The 20,088-nt window shown below is 45.9% G+C and overlaps 1 protein-coding gene across 4 annotated transcripts in view; it reads left to right on the top strand.

Moving 5' to 3' along the window:
• Positions 1 to 19,711, top strand: part of coro2ba (coronin, actin binding protein, 2Ba) — a 163,226-nt gene extending 143,515 nt beyond the window's left edge. For all 4 annotated transcript variants that reach the window (XM_080214345.1, XM_080214343.1, XM_080214346.1 and 1 more), the window contains exons 6-12: positions 1,343 to 1,459; positions 3,541 to 3,645; positions 5,690 to 5,786; positions 7,727 to 7,839; positions 9,539 to 9,629; positions 12,869 to 13,005; positions 13,860 to 19,711. In XM_080214345.1, the coding sequence (XP_080070471.1) occupies positions 1,343 to 1,459; positions 3,541 to 3,645; positions 5,690 to 5,786; positions 7,727 to 7,839; positions 9,539 to 9,629; positions 12,869 to 13,005; positions 13,860 to 13,991 (792 nt within the window). In that variant the 3' untranslated portion in view covers positions 13,992 to 19,711. The remainder of the gene's footprint in view (positions 1 to 1,342; positions 1,460 to 3,540; positions 3,646 to 5,689; positions 5,787 to 7,726; positions 7,840 to 9,538; positions 9,630 to 12,868; positions 13,006 to 13,859) is intronic.
• The last annotated feature ends 377 nt before the right edge of the window (positions 19,712 to 20,088 follow it).

The raw sequence follows: 20,088 nt of genomic DNA, 5'->3' as shown, positions 1-20,088 counted from the left end.
CCCTATCCCTGTAATCTCACACATTTACCATGGCCAATCCTTCTAACCTACACATGTTGGGACGCCAATGGGCAATTTACCACGGCCAATCAATTCTTTGGACTGTGGGAAAAAACTAGAGCACCCAGAGGAAACCCATGCAGACACAAGGAGAACATGCAACCTCCACACAGACAGTTACCTGAGGCTGGAATTGAACCCGGGTCCCTGGTACTGCGAAATAGCCGTGCTAACCAGTGCACCGCTCCAGCAGAAAGGCTAAGTAGATGAAAATGTAGATTGAAGATAAAACTACAACATTGAAGATCCAATGCAGCAACCCCTGTATCTGTATCTAGCAAGGCTTCATGTAACTTTTACCTCTTTTTATATTTATATGTGAGTTGATATGCTCTAGAACTTTCTTGAAGCGTCAAAAGCAGACAGAGGAACATGATGGTGGAAATAATTGGATCAGAATTTTCCAGGAAAATAACAGGGAGACAAATGGTTCTCATTGTTATTTAAGCACAGATTGGACAGCGACCTCCATTAAATGTAAAAGCACTGCCAAGGTGCACCACTCCTCAGTAAGCTCTGGAGAAATGGCATCTAACTGTCTGGGTCCCCATTTAAATGTATTGAATGGTGTAAAATTGCTGTCCTATCTTCATAGCCACAGACTGAACTTGCTGCAGAATGTTAAGGATTGTCTATTTTAACATGATATACCTTAAGCATTGCCAATCTATCTCTCTGGTATTAAAAATTGTTTCATTTTAACAAATGTAGAGTCTCATTCCATCACCTCTCTGTTTCTTTCATTTCTCTAGAATCCCTACAGTGCAGAAGGAAGCATTCAGCCCATTGAGCCTGCACCATCAACAATCCCAGCCAGACCCTTACCCCGTGACCTCATGTATTTACCCTGCTAATCCCCCTGACACTCAGGGGCAATTTAACATGGCCAATCCATCTAACCTGCTCATCTTTGGAGTGTGGGAGGAAACCGGAGCATCCGGAGGAAACCCATGCAGACATGGGGAGAATGTGCAAACTCCACACAGAGAGTGACCCAAACCGGGTCCTTGGCCTGGGAGGCAACAGTGCTAACCACTGTTTATTTGCCCTGTTTGTGAACAGATCTCCCACTCACCTGACGAAGGAGCAGTGCTCCGAAAGCTAGTGGTGTTTGCTACCAAATAAACCTGTTGGACTTTAACCTGGTGTTGTGAGACTTCTTACTGTGTTTACCCCAATCCAACACCGGCATCTCCACATCATGACCACTGTGCCACCTCAAGGTTAACAAGTTTTACTGCAGGACAAGATATGATCAAAGTGTTTTCCTCTGTCTCTGCAGGAAGCAAACTGCAAGAATCACAAAGTGAACCGAGTGGTGATCCTGGGGAATTCAAAGAGGCTGCTCACCACCGGTGTGTCCAGATGGAATACCAGGCAGATTGCACTCTGGGATCAGGTCAGTGCAAAACAAAAACAGAATCTCTTCGTGTCTCAATAACCTGGACATCCCAGTCGGGGTGAAGCTTTCTGTGTGGTTCCATTGATTGAAGTGTTGGGTAGCATTGAGAACTAAACATGCTGGAGTGCAGCTCCTCAATGCACAGTCAAGGAGCAATGGGATAGTGTTGCAAACCCTGTTTGGACATATTCTTGGAGGCTTCATCAGACGGCCACCAGCTTCTAACCTATTCACTGATGATCTTTAGGGAAGGAAACCTGCTGTCCTCACCCACTCTGGCCTTTATCATAGAATCCTTACAGTGCAGAAGGAGGCCATTCAGCCCATTGAGTCTGCACCAACCACAATCCTACCCTATCCCTGTAACCCCACATATACCTGCCAATCCCCTGACACTAAGAGGCAATTTAACATAGCCAATCAACTAACCCACTCATCTTTGGTCTGTGGAAGGAAACCAGAGCACTCGAAGGAAACCCGTGCAGACATGCAGAGAATGTGCAAACTCCACACAGACAGTGACCCAAGGCTGGCATTGAACCCGGGTCCCTGGCACTGTGAGGCAGCAGTGCTAACCACTGTGCCACCGTGCACATCACTGTCTTACCTTCCTTCGAATGTGGCTGAGTGGACCACATGCTTGTAACAAAACAGCTCCCAGTAAATGTCGATGACACCCCAGTGTCACTTTCCAGGTAAGGGTAATACATGTCCGCCTTACCAATGCTACCCACATCTTGAGAATGAATGTTTTTAAAAGTTAGATTAATATTAGGATTAAATTAAAATGATGACCAGTGAGTTCATCCAAGGGGTGGAGACTAGACAGCAAACAAAATTTGCACAGGAATTCTTAATTTACCAGCAATAGGCAAGTATGGATGGCCTGAGATGGTCTCTCCTACCCTTTGGCCAAAATTCCTCCGTCAACCAGCACTAACACATTTTTATTTGCAAGATCTTTCTGGAGGTTGAGTTTTCTTAGGGTTACCATACTTGAAGTGTGGAGAATGTTTTAAGACATTCCTGGGAGATGTGACAAGATTTTTTTACTCGATGAAGGAACAGCGCTCCAAAAGCTTGTAATTCCAAATAAACCTGTTGGACTTTAACCTGGTGTTGTGAGACTTCTTACTGTGCCCACCCCAGTTCAATGCTGGCATCTCCATGTCAAGGTTTTTTGAAAATAAAATCATGAATGGGATGCAGATGTTGCTGGCTAGACCAGCAATTATTGCCCATTTCATAGAAACATAGGAAATAGAAGCAGGAGTAGGCCATTCAGCCCTTCGAGCCTGCTCTGCCATTCATTTTGATCATGGCCAATCATTGAATTCAATATCCTGATTCCCCCCTTCCTCCCATATCCCTGGACCCCTTTAGCTCCAAGAGCTATATCTAATTTATTTTCAAAATCACGTTTTGTCCTCAACTATTTTTGTGATAGTGAATTTTACACATTCACCCTCTGGGTAAAGAAATTTCTACACGGCTGATTTGCTCCCTAGATCACTTCAGAGGACAGTTAAGAGTAGAAGCATAGAATTCCTACACAGCAGAAGGAGGCCATTTGGCCCATCGAGTCTTAACTGACCACAATCCCACACAAGCCCTATCCCCACATTTACCCTGCTGATCTCCTGATACTAGGGGCAATTTAGCATGACCGATCAACCTAACCCGCACACCTTTGGACTGTGGAAGAAACTGGAGGAAACCCACACAGACATGGGCAGAACGTGCAAACTCCACCCAGACAGTCACCTGAGGCCGGAATCGAACCCAGACCCCTGGTTGCTGTGAGACAGCAGTGCTAACCACTGTGCCACCATGCCACCCAACATTGGGGGTCTGAAGTCACATATAGGCCAAACCAGGTAAGGATAACAATACCTCAAGGGCATTGGTGAAGCAGATGGATTTTTACAACAATCCTGTGGGTTCACTTATTCTAGCTTTTTAAGTTGTGATGTATTTACTGGTTTGAATCTAAATGTCCCCCCTGCCATGGTGGGATTCAAACTCTTCCCTCCAGATCTCAGGCTTTTATTTAACTTAGATCCTCTTTCTTTCACCAGGAAGACTTATCAATGCCAATAAAGGAAGAAGAAATTGATGGACTCTCTGGGCTCCTGTTTCCTTTCTATGATGTCGATACTCACATGCTTTACTTAGCTGGAAAGGTAAATAATCAGTCATTTAACAACTTGTTATCATGTGGAGAAGTGTTTTTTCATGTGTTTTTTTATTAATAAAAAAACAATGAGCAATACCACACAGGACAGATGGGATTTTATGGCCTCGCTTATCCCGAAACCGTAAAATCCCACCTGGGCTGAGTGATCTTTCCATGGGTCGCCCCTTTGCCAATACAATTTCCATGGTGGGCGGGATGGTAAAATTCCGGCCTACATCGAGCCAGTAACCTTGAACCTCGGAATTCAATGTTTGACCAACTGGGGAATGTCTCTTCTCATTCCAGGTAAGAGCATAAAAGATCAAAGGAATTAGGGCCAGGAGTAGGCCATTCAACCCCTCAATCAGACCCACTACTCAGTAAGGTCATGACCTCAATTCCACTTTCCTGCTTCTTTGCCACAACTCTAGATCCCCCTGTGCTTCAAGAAAATATCTACCTGAGACCTGAATCTATTCAGTAACTTCATCTCCTCAGCTCTCTGGTGGGGAAGAGAGGCTAAAGATTCACAACCTTCCAACAAAAAAAATCCTCGTACAAATGGGCAATGCCTTGTTCTGAAGCTATGCTCCCTCATTCTAGATCTCCCTCGAGAGGAAATGTTCTCTCAGTGATAATCTTCTTAAGCCTCCTCAGAAGTTTATACATTTCAAAAAATCACCTCTCATTCTTCTAACCTCCACAGGGTACACGCCCAACCTGTTCAACCTTCTTCCAGTTATATTTTAAACTGTGGCACAGTGGTTAGTACTGCTGCCTCACAGCACCATGGATCTGGGTTCAGTTCCAGCCTCAGGTGACTGTCTGTGTGGAGTTTGCACGTTCTCCCACAGTCCAAAGATATGCAGGTTAGGTTGGTTGGCCATGCTAAATTGCTCTTTGGTAGGGTAAATCCATGAGGTTACGGGGCTAGAGTCTGGGTGGGATTGCTGTTGGTACAGGCTCGATGGGCCAAATGGCCTCCTTCTGCATTGATCCTATGCCTAACCTTTCTGTAGTACCAGGGCCCTCATCGTCAGGTATGTTTTAATCTGCTAATACCATTCGCCATTTCTCGTTAGATTACTTTGAGTAATTAGACCCACAGGTCTTTTCTAGTCAATGTCCAAGGCACAGCGCCCTCACTGGGAGCTCTATTGGTTTCTCGGTAGAATAGCATTTGCTGTCTGGGATTAGCCAATTGGATTTAATTGTCAATTTTCAAAAAAATACATCGAAGGAATTTCTGTCTCTGCTTCTGTGCGGAGCCCTGAGTTTGCAGACACAGGTTAAAACTGGGCAGATACAGAGAAACTTTTTCCCCAGTTTGGAGAGTCCAGGACAATGGAAGGGAACCTTAACGTCAGGGCCTGGAGACAGTATTCACCCAAAGATGGAAAATCTGCAACTTTCTCCACCAAAGGGCCACAGATACTTGAGGTCAAGTGAAATTTTGAAAGTTGGTTAAGGAAGAGGGTAATGGAGTGAAGGTGGGTCAATGTGGGTGAGGTATATGAAATGATACATGAACCAACTGAATGGTGGAGCAAACCCGAGGGGCTAAATGGACACCCTCCCCCGCAGGTTCCTACCACATCACTTCTCGTATGTCCCACCTAGGCTGATCCACATGGTGACGATGGCGTGCCATTTCCAGTGCTGCTTGGGGTGGCAAACTGGCATGATGGACCTCCAGCCTGATCCAGTTGAAATGGGGATGGTGGAAATGGGGCAGGTTTTCGAACAGACAGGGTGGGATTTTCTGGCCTTTCCTGCAGATGGGATCTTTTAGTCCCGCCAAAGGCAACCACCCCCCGGCAGCGGGATGGATGAGCCACGCAAAACATTGGAGACTTCGATCCCATCTTCCAGTCCTGTCGAAGTCTCCAACTGCCTCCATTGTTGGAGAACACACTGCTGCAGGGGAATGGAAGAACATCTGGCCTGTGGACAACCCAGCTTACAGTCAATCAGCAACAGTGAAAATCCCCCAGCCACTCCCAGAGGAATCAGCATTTTCCATTTCAATTACCCAGTTTTCTCTTTCACAGGGCGATGGGAATATTAGATATTATGAAATTAGCACAGAGAAACCCTACCTTCACTATCTGATGGAATATCGCTCGCCTGCTCCACAGAAAGGGATGGGTAAGATCTCACATTATTACCAGTCATTTCATAAATGATATTGATGAATTCCAGTGAGGGTCCCCCTTTGTGGTTCGTGGAATAGAATGGCATGGTAGCACAGTGGTTAGCATTGCTGTCTCACAACGCCAGGAACCTAGGTTCATATCTGACCTCGGGTCATTGTGCAGAGTCTGCACGTTCTCCCCATGTCTATGCGGATTTCCTCTGGGTGCTCCAGTTTCCTCCCATAGTCCAAAGATGTGTGGATTGGGCTGATTGGCCATGCTAAATTGACCCTAGTGTCAGGAGGACTATTTGTGGGGTTACAGGGTCTGGGTGGGATTGTGGTTGGTGCAGATTCAATGGGCTGAATGGCCTCCTTCTGCACTGTTGGGTTTCTCTGAAACCAGGATTCTATGAACCAATCCCCATAGATAGAAATTTCCACTGCTCAGTAAAATGGTGAGTGGTCTGAGAATTCACTGGAATAGGCCGGAAAAAGCCAGAGTTCACTATAAAATTCTAAATATGGCTGTGAACATAAAGGGTGAACAAGGTTGCTGTTGTTGAGCGTACAGCCAATTGGCAGCTAGATTACCCGTGATGTACCATTCCGTCATCACAAAGAATACTTTGTGCAAAATGGCATCTCCTTTCACCAAGCGCCCAGTCGCTGTTATTTTGCAACAACTTCACATTCTTCAGGGCCAGCATTAGTGCAAAACGCCAAGCCGCAGCCAATGGCATTAGTTAACAATAATCTGCACCATTCCCTGTCCCCTGTGTAAGGGAGAGACGCTGGCGTAGTGGTAATGTCACTGGACTAGTAATGCACAGTCTCTGGTTAATGCCCTGGACACATTGGTTCAATGCCCATCACCACTACCAGCAGCTGCTGGAATTTAAATTCAGTTAATACATGGAATTGAAAGCAAGTCTCAGTAATGGTGACCATGAAACTATCATTGATTGTTGTAAAAACCCACTTGGTTCCCTAGTGTCCTTAAGGGATGGTGGCACAGTGGTTAGCACTGCTGCCTCACAGCGCCTGGGACCCGGGTTCAATTCCCAGCTTGGGTCCCCAACTTTCTGTGTGGAGTTTGCATGTTCTCCCCATGTCTGCATGGGTTTCCTCTGGGTGCTTCGGTTTCCTTCCACAGTCCAAAGATGTGCAGGTTACATGGATTGGCCATGTTAAATTAACCCTAGCGTCACAGGGATTAGCAGGATAAATATGTGGGGTTATGGGAATAGGCCTTGGATGGGATTGTGGTTGGTGCAGATTCGATGGACCAAATGGCCTCCTTCTGTACTGTAGGGGTTCCAAATCAGCCATCCTTACCTGGTCTGGCCTACACGAAACTCCAGATCCACAGCAATGTGGTTGACACTTAACTGCCGTCTGAAGTGGTCTTGCAAGCCACTCAGTTCAATGGCAGTAAGGGATGGGCAACAAATGGTGGCCTTCCCAGCAATGCCCATGTATTTATATAGCTCCTTTAAAGTGGTAAAACATCCCAATGGTATGAAGCCATTATCAAACATAATACGGCATCAAGCTGTGTAAGAAGAGAGTCGGACAGGTTTGAGGCAGAGAGCTTGAGGACCAAAGCGGCTGAAGGCACGGCCGCCATTGGTGGAGCAAAGAAATTCGAGGATGAACAGGAGGCCAGTTGTGTCGGAGTGCAGTTACGGTGATACTGGGACAGAACACCATGATGGAGGGATCCTTCATTAACTGTCCGCTGCCGGGTATCATTTAACCGAGAATCCTAAAACATGAAGCAGGATAAGACACCACCAAAAGTACAGACCAGGTCAATCTGTCATGGTTACTGCTCCCTTCCCGAGAATGGACACTTCTTTTCGCATAGGCAATGTGTGCATTTCATATTGGTGTTCAGTTTGAGAGTAATGTTTGAGAGTGAAGCTCACCGTTACTTGGCACCTGTTTACAGGGGTGATGCCCAAACACGGACTGGACGTATCCATCTGTGAGGTGTTCAGATTCTACAAGCTGGTTACACTGAAAGGAGTGATTGAACCAATCTCCATGATCGTGCCAAGAAGGGTAAGTGGAATCCACACAGAATGGAAAGGCAGAGAGAATTTCTGCCACGTTGTAAGGGTGGGATTCCCGAGGGAGATCCCGGGACCCAGTACCAATGTAAAACTAAGTGCCCTGAGCACATATAAGGAGAGACTTTACGGTGCCCCATCAGCAACTGTCAATCGCCTCCCCCTCCATCTTTAGTTTTTGTGAAATTTATTGATGATTTTTGTTTTACCTGAAGAGTATATATAGGAAGAGATTTTGTGTGTTGGTAGATATCCAGCTTGTGGCCAAAGCCATTCAAAACTGAAAGACATGCTGGTTAGGTGGAAAGGCCATGTTAAATTCACCCTCAGTGTACCCAAACAGGCGCCGGAGTGTGGCGACTAGGGGATTTTCACAAACTTTGTTGCAGTGTTAAAGTAAACCTAAATAAATAAACTTCTACTTTTACTTTAAAACTTAAAACTCTACTTTAAAACTAAAGCCTGAGATGTCAACGCAGCTCAATCCTGTCCTCAAATAAATCCTATTTTTTTACTGATTTGATTTTTCATGTGCAGTCAAGTTTTTTTGATAACATTGCTGTGAAAAACCCTGGAAGATTCGACCACATAAAGGCATTATATAAACGCAAGATGTTGTTGAGCTTTTTCGTGGGACATGAGTGCCGCTGGCTGGCCAGCATTTACTGCCCATCCCTAGTTACCGGAGGGCAGTTGAGAGTCAACCACATTGCTGTGGCTCTGGCATCACATGTCAGCCAGACCAGGCAGATTTCCTTCCCTAAAGGACATCAGTGAATCAGACGGGTTTTTCCAACAATCAACAATGGTTTCATTATAATCAGTAGATTCTTAATTCCAGATATTTTTAATTGAATTCAAATTCCATCGGCTGCTATGGTGGGATTCGAACCCAGATCCCCAGAGCATTAGCTGAGCTTCTGGATTAATAGTCCAGTGGTAATACCACTAGCCTACCGCCTCTCCACATGCTAACGTTCAGGCTCTATTCTAGAGTAACTTTGGCCAAAATCCCAAAGTGAGCCAAACACTGAAAGCCAGAAACTGGATGACCCCTCGCTATCTGGGCATTCACATTATCTGATAACTAAAAGCAAGGATCTTTCAAATCTGTTGCCCCAGCAGCACACTGATTGGAACAAAAGAAATGCCTTCAAGAGAGGAAGGAGGAAAACCAGAGGGGAACTTTCTATTTAAAAGGACACCTATTAGGAAGAGTGGGTAGCCACATTTTGTGGGAATGTAAACTGTAGTGTTTTCCCTCATTTTGATCCCCATCATCTCTTTAGGCTGTGCATCATCAATAGGGTTTCAAAGATGAAGGATCGAATAAGGTCCAAGGGTTGTGAATGTAGCCCAGTCCATCACGTAAAGCAGCCTCCCGTCCATTGACACTGTCTATGCCTCCCGCTGCCTTGGAAAAGCAGCCAGATAATCAAGGGCCCCACACAACGTGGACATCATCTCTTCCACCTTTCAGTGGTACATTGGCTTAGAGAACCTTCTGCCAGAGCAACAATGCCATCTCCAAGGGGAGAATCATTCACTTTGACGGGACATGCCAAGGAGCCATAACCTTACAATTAGAACAAGGCCATTCAGGGATATTGTCGAGAATCATTTCTCCATCTGTTGAGATAGTTTTGTTCGTTAAGGGTATTTCACTAAGCCTGATTCCTCTTACATTTCAGTCTGAGACATATCAGGAAGATATCTACCCAATGACACCTGGAACTGAACCTGCTCTCACAGCGGACGAGTGGCTGAGCGGCATGAACAGAGGTACAGATATTTTAATTTGATTTATTATTGTTGCATGTATTAGTATACGGTGAAAATGATTGATTCTTGCGTGCTATACAGTCAGAGCACACTGTTCATAGAGAAGGAAAGGAAAGAGTGCAGAATGTAGTGTTACAGTCATAGCCAAGGTGCAGAGAAAGATCAACTTAATACGAAGTTGATCCATTCAAAAGTCTGATGGCAGCAGGGAAGAAGGTGTTCTTGAGTCGGTTGCTCCGTGACCTCAGACTTTTGTATCCTTTTCCTGACGGAAGAAGGTGGAAGAGAGAATGTCCAAGGTGTGTGGGGTCCTTTGTTATGCTAGCTGCTTTGCCGAGGCAGCAAAAAGTGAAGACAGTGTCAATGGATGGGAGGCTGGTTTGTGTGATGGATTCGGCCACATTCACAACACTCCGTAGTTTCTTGCGGTCTTGGTCAAAGAAGGAGCCATACCAAATTGTGTACGTTTGAAAAGAATGCTTTCCATGATGCATCTGTAAAAGTTGGTGAGATTTGTAGTGGATATGCCAAATTTCTTTAGGCTCCTGAGAAAGTAGAGGCATTGGTGGGCTTTCTTAACTAAGTTTACGTTTTAAGTTTATTTATGAGTGTCACAAGTAGGCTTACATTCACACTGCAATGAAGTTACTGTGAAAATCCCCTAGTCACCACACTCCGGCGCCTGTTCAGATACACTGAGGAAGAATTTAATGCATCTAACCAGCAAGTCTTTCGGACTGTGGGTGGAAAAAGGAGCACCCAGGAGATTCCCATGCAGACACGGGGAGAATGTGCAGACTCCGCACAGTCAGTGACCCAAGCTGGCAATCGAACCTGGGTCCCTGGCTCTCTAAGGCAGCAGTGCTAACCACTGTACCATCATGCCACCATCGGTGTGGAGGGACCAAGGACAGGTTGTTGGTGATCAGGACAAGTAGACACTTCAAGCTCTCAACCATTGGATAGGGAGCAGCTGTTCCCCTTCGTTGAAGGGTCAGTTACGAGGGGACACAAGTTGAAAGTGAGGGGTGGGGGGAACTTTTGGCCACTACTGGCCATTCATTTTATTTCTAATGTTATTTGCTGATGAACCTCAAATGGTCCACATTAGGGTTCAGGTCCTAAATCAGAGGAACATCATAGTCAGTTATTAGGTGTTCCCCCATGGTGATGCTCACAGTTTACACCAGAGGATCCACTGTGTTATAAAGACCGGAGACCTTTGCACCATGCATCATACTTAGCGGGAGTGCGTTAAAGACTGATTACTGGAATGAGGGAATGGTTCTTTGAGAAGGGTTTGAATGGAGTAGGCCCAAATCCCCTGGAATTTAGAAGAATGTGAGGTGATCTCATTGGATTAAATACAGTTCTTTAGAGGCTTGACAGGTTCGATGCTGTGAGGATGTTTCCCCTGACTGGCGAGTCTAGCACCAGCGGTCACAGTCTCAGAATAAAGGATCAGCTATTTAGCACTGTGATGAGGAGAAATTTCTTTGCTTAAACAAAGTTGGGGCGGCTCGGTGGCACAGTGTTTAGCATTGCTGCCTCACAGCGGCAGGGACCTGGGTTCGATTCCCAGCTCGGGGTCACTGTCTGTGCGGAGTCTGAGTGTTGTCTCCATGTCTGCGTGGGTTTTCTCCAGGTGCTCCAGTTTCCTCCCACAGTCTGAATGACGTGCCGAGTAGGTACATTGGCCATGCTAAATTCTCCCTCAGTGTACCCGAACAAGTGCCGGAGTGTGGCGACTAGGGGATTTTCACAGTAAATGTAAAATCTACTTGTGACTAATAAATAAACTTTTACTTTAAAGTTTATTTATTATTGTCACAAGTAGGCTTACATTAACACTGCAGTGAAGTTACTGTGAAAATCCCCTAGTTGCCACACTCCGGTACCTGTTCGGGTACACTGAGGGAGAATTTAGCATGGCCAATTCATCTAACTACATCTTTTGGACTGCGGGAGGAAACCAGAGCACCCAGAGGAAACCCACGCAGACATGGGGAGAATGTGCAGACTCCACGTAGACAGTGATCAAAGCCGGGAATCGAACCCAGTCCCTGGTGCTGTGAGGCAGCAATGTTAATCACTGTGCCACCATGTCGCCCCATTTGGAATGTCGACAGTAAAATGTAATTTCTATTGGTTGGTGAATCAGCCGTAAGGAGTTGTAAATTATAGGGATAGATAGGTAATATTTTAGACAAGCAAATCTTTTGCACAAAATCCATGGTAACTGTCTCAATGAATGAAGTTAGTCATATCTCATCCTGTACATTGGGATGTGATAGGGAGAGGATTACCCTGAATCTCTAAGGTGGAATCATAGAGGTTTACAGCATAGAAACAGACCCTTCGGCCCAACTTGTCTATGTCACCCAGTTTTTACCACTAAGCTAGTACCAACTGCCCGCAGACATGCAGACTTCACACAGTGACCCAAACCGAGAATTGAACCCAGGTCCCTGGAGCTGTGAGGTAGCAGCACCAACCTCCTGGGCAATGCCCACCAGGCAGTGCCAGGGGCAGGGCTAATGGGGGAGGGGCAATGGGTGGGGCAGTAGGGGCAGAGCTAATGGGGGAGGGTCCAATGGGAGTGGGGTTAATGGGGAGGGGTCAGTGGAGGTCGGGGCCAGTGGGGGTGGGGCTAATGGGAAAGGAGGCCTGCCGCCACTCTGCAGCAATCGATGGGGGAGGGCTTTGGTGAAAGGGGGGTTCGTGATGGAGTCTGGGCAGCCAGGGAAAGTCAGCGGAAGTTATATCTCAGGCCATGGGACCCAGCAATTGCAGGGGGGAGCTGCTTCAGGCTGCCTGCAGTAGCAGGGGCCTGACAACGCTCTCTGTCTGTCAGACACTTGCTACTACTAATGAGCATGTGCAGCATCAGAGCCTGCACATGCTCATTACCTCCCTCTGTAGGCTTTCGGGGCCTCCCCACAGGCTTCTGCAACGAGCAACAAAATCTTGCAGGCAGAGTGCGTATAGGAGGGGCTTGAAAACACGCCCAATCTGAAACTCTCCCAGTTTCAAGTCTGCCCAGCACTTAGCCAAAAAAATGAGAAAATCGCCCCAACATTAATATTTTTCAACAAATAGGCTGAGAGAAAAACTTGTTTATTTTTAACTGTTTCAGTGTTTCATGACCAGCATGTGGGAATATGTGGGTTTGCCAGAAATTCAGTATTTTAATTCTGTCTTTATTATGAGCTCATACATTCTGTGCATTTTTGTTGCAGATCCAATTCTAATGTCATTGAAGGAAGGTTACAAATCTACAAATGTTGCCTTCAAGGTGCCTAAAAAGGACAAGAAAAGTGTTGTAGTGAACGGAATCGATCTATTAGAAAACGTGCCACCCCGAACAGAGAATGAGGTGGGTTCTGGAGAAGGCAGCAGCTTATCTCTCACTCTGATTTCTTCCCAAATCTTTGCCTCTCCCGCCGTGTGGATAAGGAAGGTCCCATCTGCCCTCACGGGTGGGCATAAAAGTTCCATGGCACTATGTTGAAAAAGTGCAGGGGTATTCTCACCAGTGTCCTGGATCAATGAGTAGCCCTCTCTTTCTTTCTCTCTCTCTCGCGTCCAAGTCAGAGGTTGCCAGTTCAAGACCCCCAGTAGGGCTTCAGTGCAAAAATTCCAGGCTGACCCTCCAGTGCAGCCCTGAGGCTATGCCACACCGTCACAACTGTGACTCTCAGACCCAATGTTAAACTGAAGCCACATCTGCTCTGTCAGGTGAATGTAAAAGATCCCATGGCACCGTGGTGGAGAAGAGTGGGGGAGTTCTCCCCATTATCCTCACTCAATATTTATCTCATGCTAAACATTGATGGCCTAGTGGTATTATTGCTGGACTATCAATCCAGAAACTCAGTTAATGTTCTGGGGACCCGGGTTCGAATCCCATCACAGCAGGTGGTGGAATTTGAATTTAAAAAAAAGTTAAGAATGTATCGATGACTATGAAACCGTTGTCAATTGTCGGAAAAACCCATCTGGTTCACTAACACCCTTCAAGGAAGGAAATCTGCCATCCTTACCCGATCTGGCCTACATGTGACTCCAGAGCCACAGCAATGTGGTTGACTCTCAACTGCCCTCGGGCAACTAGGGATGGCAATAAATGCTGGCCAGCCAATGATGCCCATAATCCCACAAATGAATAAAAAAAAAATCCAGGTTCTCTTTGTCATTGTGACTGACCTGTTTAAAATGTTATTTGTTTAGCTCCTCCGAATGTTCTTCCGACAACAGGATGAGATCCGGAGATTAAAGGAGGAACTGACGCAAAAAGATGTAAAAATACGCCAACTGGAATTAGAGTTGAAGAACCTGCGGAACATTCCGAAGAGCACCTGACCCGAAAGGCACACGCCACCCCTCCTTACCCACCCAGCACCCCGCTCCCCACCCCCCACCCCCAACATCTCACAACCGCCCTGTGCAGGCTGTAAGAACCCCAATCCTATAGGACCTGTAAAAAAACAAACTCTCCAAATCCTTCCCCAACATCCCAAAAGAAAAGATAAACTGGAAACCACATGTCATTTTTTTTTAAAAGATGTTCAGTTGTGTGCACAACTTAATGCAAGACCCTAAGTGGTCCATACACTGTGTCCCAGCAGGTACCTGGTGAGCTAAACCCCTGTTCTCATTAGCAGCTTAGAGACGTATATATATTTAAAAAGATTCTGTGCGCGTGAACCATTTTAACGTTGTTTTACATTAAACCCTCCAACGTGCCTCACAAATAGCGTCTTTTGTAAAGCTTTGGCCTGTGCAGCTTGCTAGGGTTCGAGCTAAATTTTAATACGTGAGCTCAGAACAAGTGCAGGCCATTCAGCCCATCTGGTCTGCTCCTTGTACACGTCCATGAATCACTACCTCAGTCGTGGACTCCCCCTCCTCACCACCCCTCAATTTAACCATGGTTACGTCAGATCACTACACCACTTTAACTTCTGGCCAGCGCATTGGGATAATGACGGTACTTGGGCTGATGTAGGAACATTGAGTCCCTCTGACTTTCAGACTGAGCTAGGCACTGTTTCAAAATCAAGTGTCCTTACAGCAGGCAAAGCACTGATGAGAGCAGGTTTTTCAATATCCAGGTTAATTAACGGAGCATTAGAATGGAAGATCTCCGCTGCATCCTGAGTGAGTAATTTCAGCCATGCCCCTTCACCTCTGTGGCCTGGTTTCAATTCCAGTTACTACGGCTGGGAAGAAAGTTTATCCTTGCTAAGGTTCAATCAGATTCCCCTGACCTCTGCGGTGAATCTGCAGCAGAAAACTGTCCATCAATTAGTTTGATCTATGGGGATCCTAAAGGCTTTAAGGTTGTCTCATGTGGGAAGTGGGAGTGTCCAAATTGATGCAGTAAAATGTTTCTCTGAGGACATTCTTGGCCCGCGGTGCCAGCGGGTTGGTTATGCCACCCCCGAGCTGGGAATTTGGAATGTAGACACCGGACGGCAAAGTGATTCCCTTCCCTGAGTACACAGCGATAACACATTCTGCTGATGGAAGGTCCCACCCCACCCAACCTTTAAACTCGGTGAATACCGACTGCCAGGTTGGGACTCGCCATGAGGATCTTTTGTGACAGCATTTGTTCAAAGGTTTTTTGGTAAAGCCTTGAGTTCCCTTGAAAGAGAGCATCTCGCTTTGAGCGGTGTGAGGTTTATCTTCAGTGATGGTGACACACTGGCTGTTACGCTGAAATCCACCACTGGAAGGTAGGTTCTACCTGAAATGTAGTCTAGACCCACCCAGTGGTCTGTCTGTCTTGTGTATACGAGAGAAAGAACACTTGTTCTGGCAAATGTGATACCATTGCAAGGGTCAATTTCCCTAAATCAAGCAGTTTTCAATGTTTCTATAGTACTTGATTTAATGGAACCACTGATTATGGGAGAAAGTAGGATTATGGAGTTTGACGATCAGCCATGGTCATGATGAATAGGGGAGCAGGCATGAAGGGCCAAATGGCCTCCTCCTACTCCTATCTTTTATGTTTCTGTGTTTGCTTACACACACAAAGATTTGAGTAGAAATGTGAGCTGAGGCAATTGGAGACTAATCTTACACCTCAAAGCTCTACCGGATTATCATTTCCTCTGTCAGTTGTAAGCGTCCTACAGTAAGATGAGTTTGGGCTGCCTTGCTCCAGTTCCTGTTTAGTATTGGGCTCAGTATTGGCCCTGTTTTAACTCTAATTGACATTGCCATTCAGACAGGCCTTGGGAAATTCTGGACACTGGAAGTAATGCTCTTTCTTTAAGGTTGTTCATTGAGGGATGTGCTTTGAGGTTGGTGTTTGAGGCATACTGCTGAGGTGGAGTGGTGGGATCTGCACAGAGCTAAACTTGGTGAACCCCTTTCACAAGAATGATGTTGATTACATAGCAACGGCAAAGAACTGCAAAGCTTGGGAAAATGTGCTGAAGTTTGAATGTTGATCGTTGGCCATTCAAATTGTGCCCTCTACTTCCCTGAGGCAGAAAATATCCTTTCACCCCTTCCTCCCCGGATAACCAAGAACAGTTGTGGTACAAGCAATTGTTGGGAGTGGACAGTAATTGGGCTAAGGACAATATTTAGCATATGGGTGGAGCTGGGGCACAGCCAGCATTTAAAGGTACAGGCAATATTTTAGACAGAGGCAGTAATGTGGACGCAGCAGAAATTGTGGAGCAGGAAATAGTTTGGACGTGGATAATTTTAAGAAAAGGCACAAGATGCAAGTACCCCCCACCCCCACCCCATTGCTTTCTTCATGGCGGTACCTCAGCCAATCAGAGTCAACTTGACAACCAATCAGCAGCCTTTTCTCCTGTGGTGTAAATTGTGATCATTTGAAATTTGGCATTCTTGAGTTTGTCCTGATGAGTGCAAGATGCAAAACATCTGCAGCATGTTGCTCTTTTCAATAACATTTCCAAGATGTATTCTGCCTCGGAAAATGCAAAAAAAACCCAAGCCGCTTTTGCACAAACTCCTTAATATAAAATTGTTTTGTAAAACACCTTACACAGTGAAACTGTATCACAATTTCTTTGAATATCTTCATGATCCCAGACAGTCTCAGGCTGGCGAAGCCATTGCCTGGATTTCTGCCAATACATAACCCCTATTCCTCCGGAGAAATTCTAGATCAAAGGTTCAAGGTGAGAGAAGAATAGTTAAAGGGAGATGTGCGAGGGGAAGTTTTTCACGCAGAGAGTGGCGGGTGCCTGGAACGCGTTGCCAGAGGAGGTGGTGGAAGCAGGCACATTAGCAACATTTAAGAGGCATCTGGATGGGTACATGAATAGAGAGGGAATAGAGGGAAATAGAATGAGTAAGAGCAGAAGGTTTTTTGTTTGGTTTAGTTAAAGAAAAGCTGAGATGAGGAGGAATTTCTTTAGCCGGAGGGTGGTGAATCTGTGGAACTCATGGCCACAGAGGGCTGTGGAGGCCAGGTCATTGAATGTCTTTAAGACACAGAGATACTTGGATTCTTGATCAATAAGGCAGTCAAGGGTTACTGGGGGGAAGGCAGGAGAACGGGCTTGAGAATCATATCAGCTTTGATTGAATGGCAGAGCAGACTCGATGGGCCGAGTGGCCTAATTCTGCTCCTATATCTTATGGTCTTATGATATCGCGATTGACGGGGGCTCGGAGGGCCGAAGGGCCTGTTCCTGTGCTGTACCTTTCTTTGTTCTTTGTAAAGACTGCTGTGGAGGGGGTAAACCTTGGCTTTGTCAAAACAATGATTGAAGTCAATGGAAATAAAATGTGGGCGAGTTGAAAAATGTTGCAGCTCATTAGAATCGCCCAAGGTGAGGAGCTACCCCAAAGCCATTCCAACTGCAAGCTGCCAATCCAGCAGCTAACTTGAAAAATCAGCAGGGCATCAATCACATAAGGATATTTGAATCGAATGGGTGGCTAAATCCTATTTCTTTGTAGCTTGTGCAGTAATCACCAAGCCTGCTAAAGCCTACTGAGCATCTCAAAACACTGAATAGCCTGCGACTGCCAACATTACAGCTTCTCTGGTTACCTACCAGGGATAGAATTAGACTAACAACTCTGCACTTAACATACATTAACATATTTAACAGGATCAAGGTACAGACACACATTAATGCCTTTGGCATAACAGCCTCAAATGCGACTAGCAGAATGAGTCTAATAAATAATCCATCATATTGGCTTCCAACAGTGTATAGTATCTTTAATAAGCCTGCCTGTTAAGTGGGTCTCATTCGCACCTTTTGTGGCAAAGTCAGTCAAGGTTGTAGAGTGAAGAGAAATGAAAGGTAATTTTCAGAATGTTTCATTTCCATACCTGTGCTGCCGGCTCCCACTCCTCGACTCCCGTCACTTTTTTCTCCCCCCCTGTGATGTCAAAGGCACTCAGAGGAGGTCACTGAGAGATCAATCGCATTCACGCCTCTTGGAGGTGTGTTGTAGCCTCACGGAGTCCCTATAGTTTCTCACGTCCAATTAATGGCATTGTTGATGTGAAGTAAGAGTTTGCTGCCATTCTCCAGCTGCACAGACAAGGCACCTCCCTGACTACGGATGGTGAAGGTGGATCGAATCAAGGTGTGGGCTGGAACAGAGAAACAGGAGAGGGGTCCAGAGGAGGTTCACGGGAATGATCCCAGGAATGAAAAGCTGAGCAGCACAGTGGCACAGTGGGTAGCACTGCTGCCTTACAGTGCCAGGGACCCAGGTTCAAGTCCCGGCTTGGATCACTGTATGTACGGAGTTTGCATGTTCTCCCCATGTCTGTGTGGGTTTCCTCCAGATGCCCTGGTTTCCTCCCACGCTCTAAAGATGTGCAGGTTAGATGGATTGGCCATTCTAAATCGCCCCTTAGTGTCCAAAGATGTGCAGGTGAGATGGATTGGCTGTGCTAAATTGCCCCTTAGTGACAGGATGACTAGCTAGGGTAAATGCATGGGATTATGGGGATAGGGCCGATGTGGAATTGTAATCGGTGCCGACTTGATGGGCCAAATGGCCCCCTCCTGCATTGTATGAGTCTACAATTCTAAGTCACTGAAGGCAAATGCAGTCTCACACAGCAAGATCCCTCAAACAGTAAGGAAGGTGAATGAGTGGATGATGATGATGTTTTGTGGTGTTGGTTGCAGGGGGCGATGTTGGCTAGGAACATCTTGCTTTAACTATTGACATGGGATCTTTTCTATCGATACAGATAAATAGGGTCTCTGGTTCAGTGTAGGGGAAGCAAATCCCTGCAGTGGAATCTTCAGGAATGAAAGATTAATCTCCTCACTGCTATAAAAAACATTTATCAGGAAAAAGCATTTTGAAAATTATGTGTGTTTTCATTTTCATTACATTTGTTTGTTGTAAATATTTTGGAGATGGGAAGTAAAAGGTCTGTTTGACTGGGTGGGATAGTTGGAGCCAGGAGGGTCACATAATGAATGTTCTGACAGAATTGGCAACCTTTTTGTTTACCATCTGACAAGGTGGCACTTCCACCAGTTGGGGCATTGCCCTCATTAACATCAGCCTAATTGTGGTGTTGCTGGAGTGAGATTTAACCTCACAATCTTCCAAGATCAAAATAAATTTGTTTCCCAAACCCGCAGAATGGGTCATTGTTTTAAGGATTGGCGAACCTCACAGGGAGACTCACCTAAAGGGGAGCACGCATCGTGATTCAGGTGTGCATCCAAGTGTCTGTGATGAACTCCACTCAGGACAGACGCTGTCACAAGAGGGGCATTGACAGGAAGTTCCTCATTGGGAATGGATTCCCAGCTAAGGCATTCAGTTTGGTGTTGGTTCACACCCCTCTAAACTGATCAGAAATGGATCTGAGAGCTACCAAGATAAGCTCAGGTAGGGATGATTAAATTTGTCTTGAAGGCGGTGACAGACCTTATGTTTTTGCGGTCATGGAAGTGTTGTGCTGAGGATTAAGTGTGTAAAATGTCGGATACGTGGCTAGATAAGGATTCTTGATGGATATTCCTTGGGAATGGGGAGCAAAGCTTTGCTGAAGCTTCCATCAGGAGGTTGGTGGGTAATGGTAGACTCAACAGAACAGAAGATACTGGTTTGATGGATAAGTTAGTATTTTCTTTGCTATTTTTGGGATTGAGTCAACAATTTTTCAACATAGAACTGTAGAAGTGCTCAGTCCCAACTCTGAGGTTCCCCCACCACCCTACCCCACCTCGCTGTTCCTGACCCACTCCTTCCCCAGTTCTTCATTCAGTTTGGAGCTGATTTCACTTTTACCATTTCAGCTCCTCCAGAAATACCCAATTGCATCAGAAGGTGTGTCCCTTTCATGTTAGTTTCTAGGCTGTAAGGTAATCCCCAGTTAGTCTGGGCTCCTTTCTCTGACAAGCTGCACGCTCAGACTCTGTGAGACAGAGATGAACGAATCCCATTTGGTTTCTATCTTGTGGGACCTGTT

The sequence above is a fragment of the Carcharhinus amblyrhynchos genome, chromosome 28 (genome assembly GCF_965287045.1).
Source record: "Carcharhinus amblyrhynchos chromosome 28, sCarAmb.v2.hapA, whole genome shotgun sequence".
Classification (NCBI taxonomy): Eukaryota; Metazoa; Chordata; class Chondrichthyes; order Carcharhiniformes; family Carcharhinidae; genus Carcharhinus; species Carcharhinus amblyrhynchos.
The sequence above is the reverse complement of the archived record's forward strand: the minus strand, read 5'-3'. Positions and strand labels throughout refer to the sequence as shown.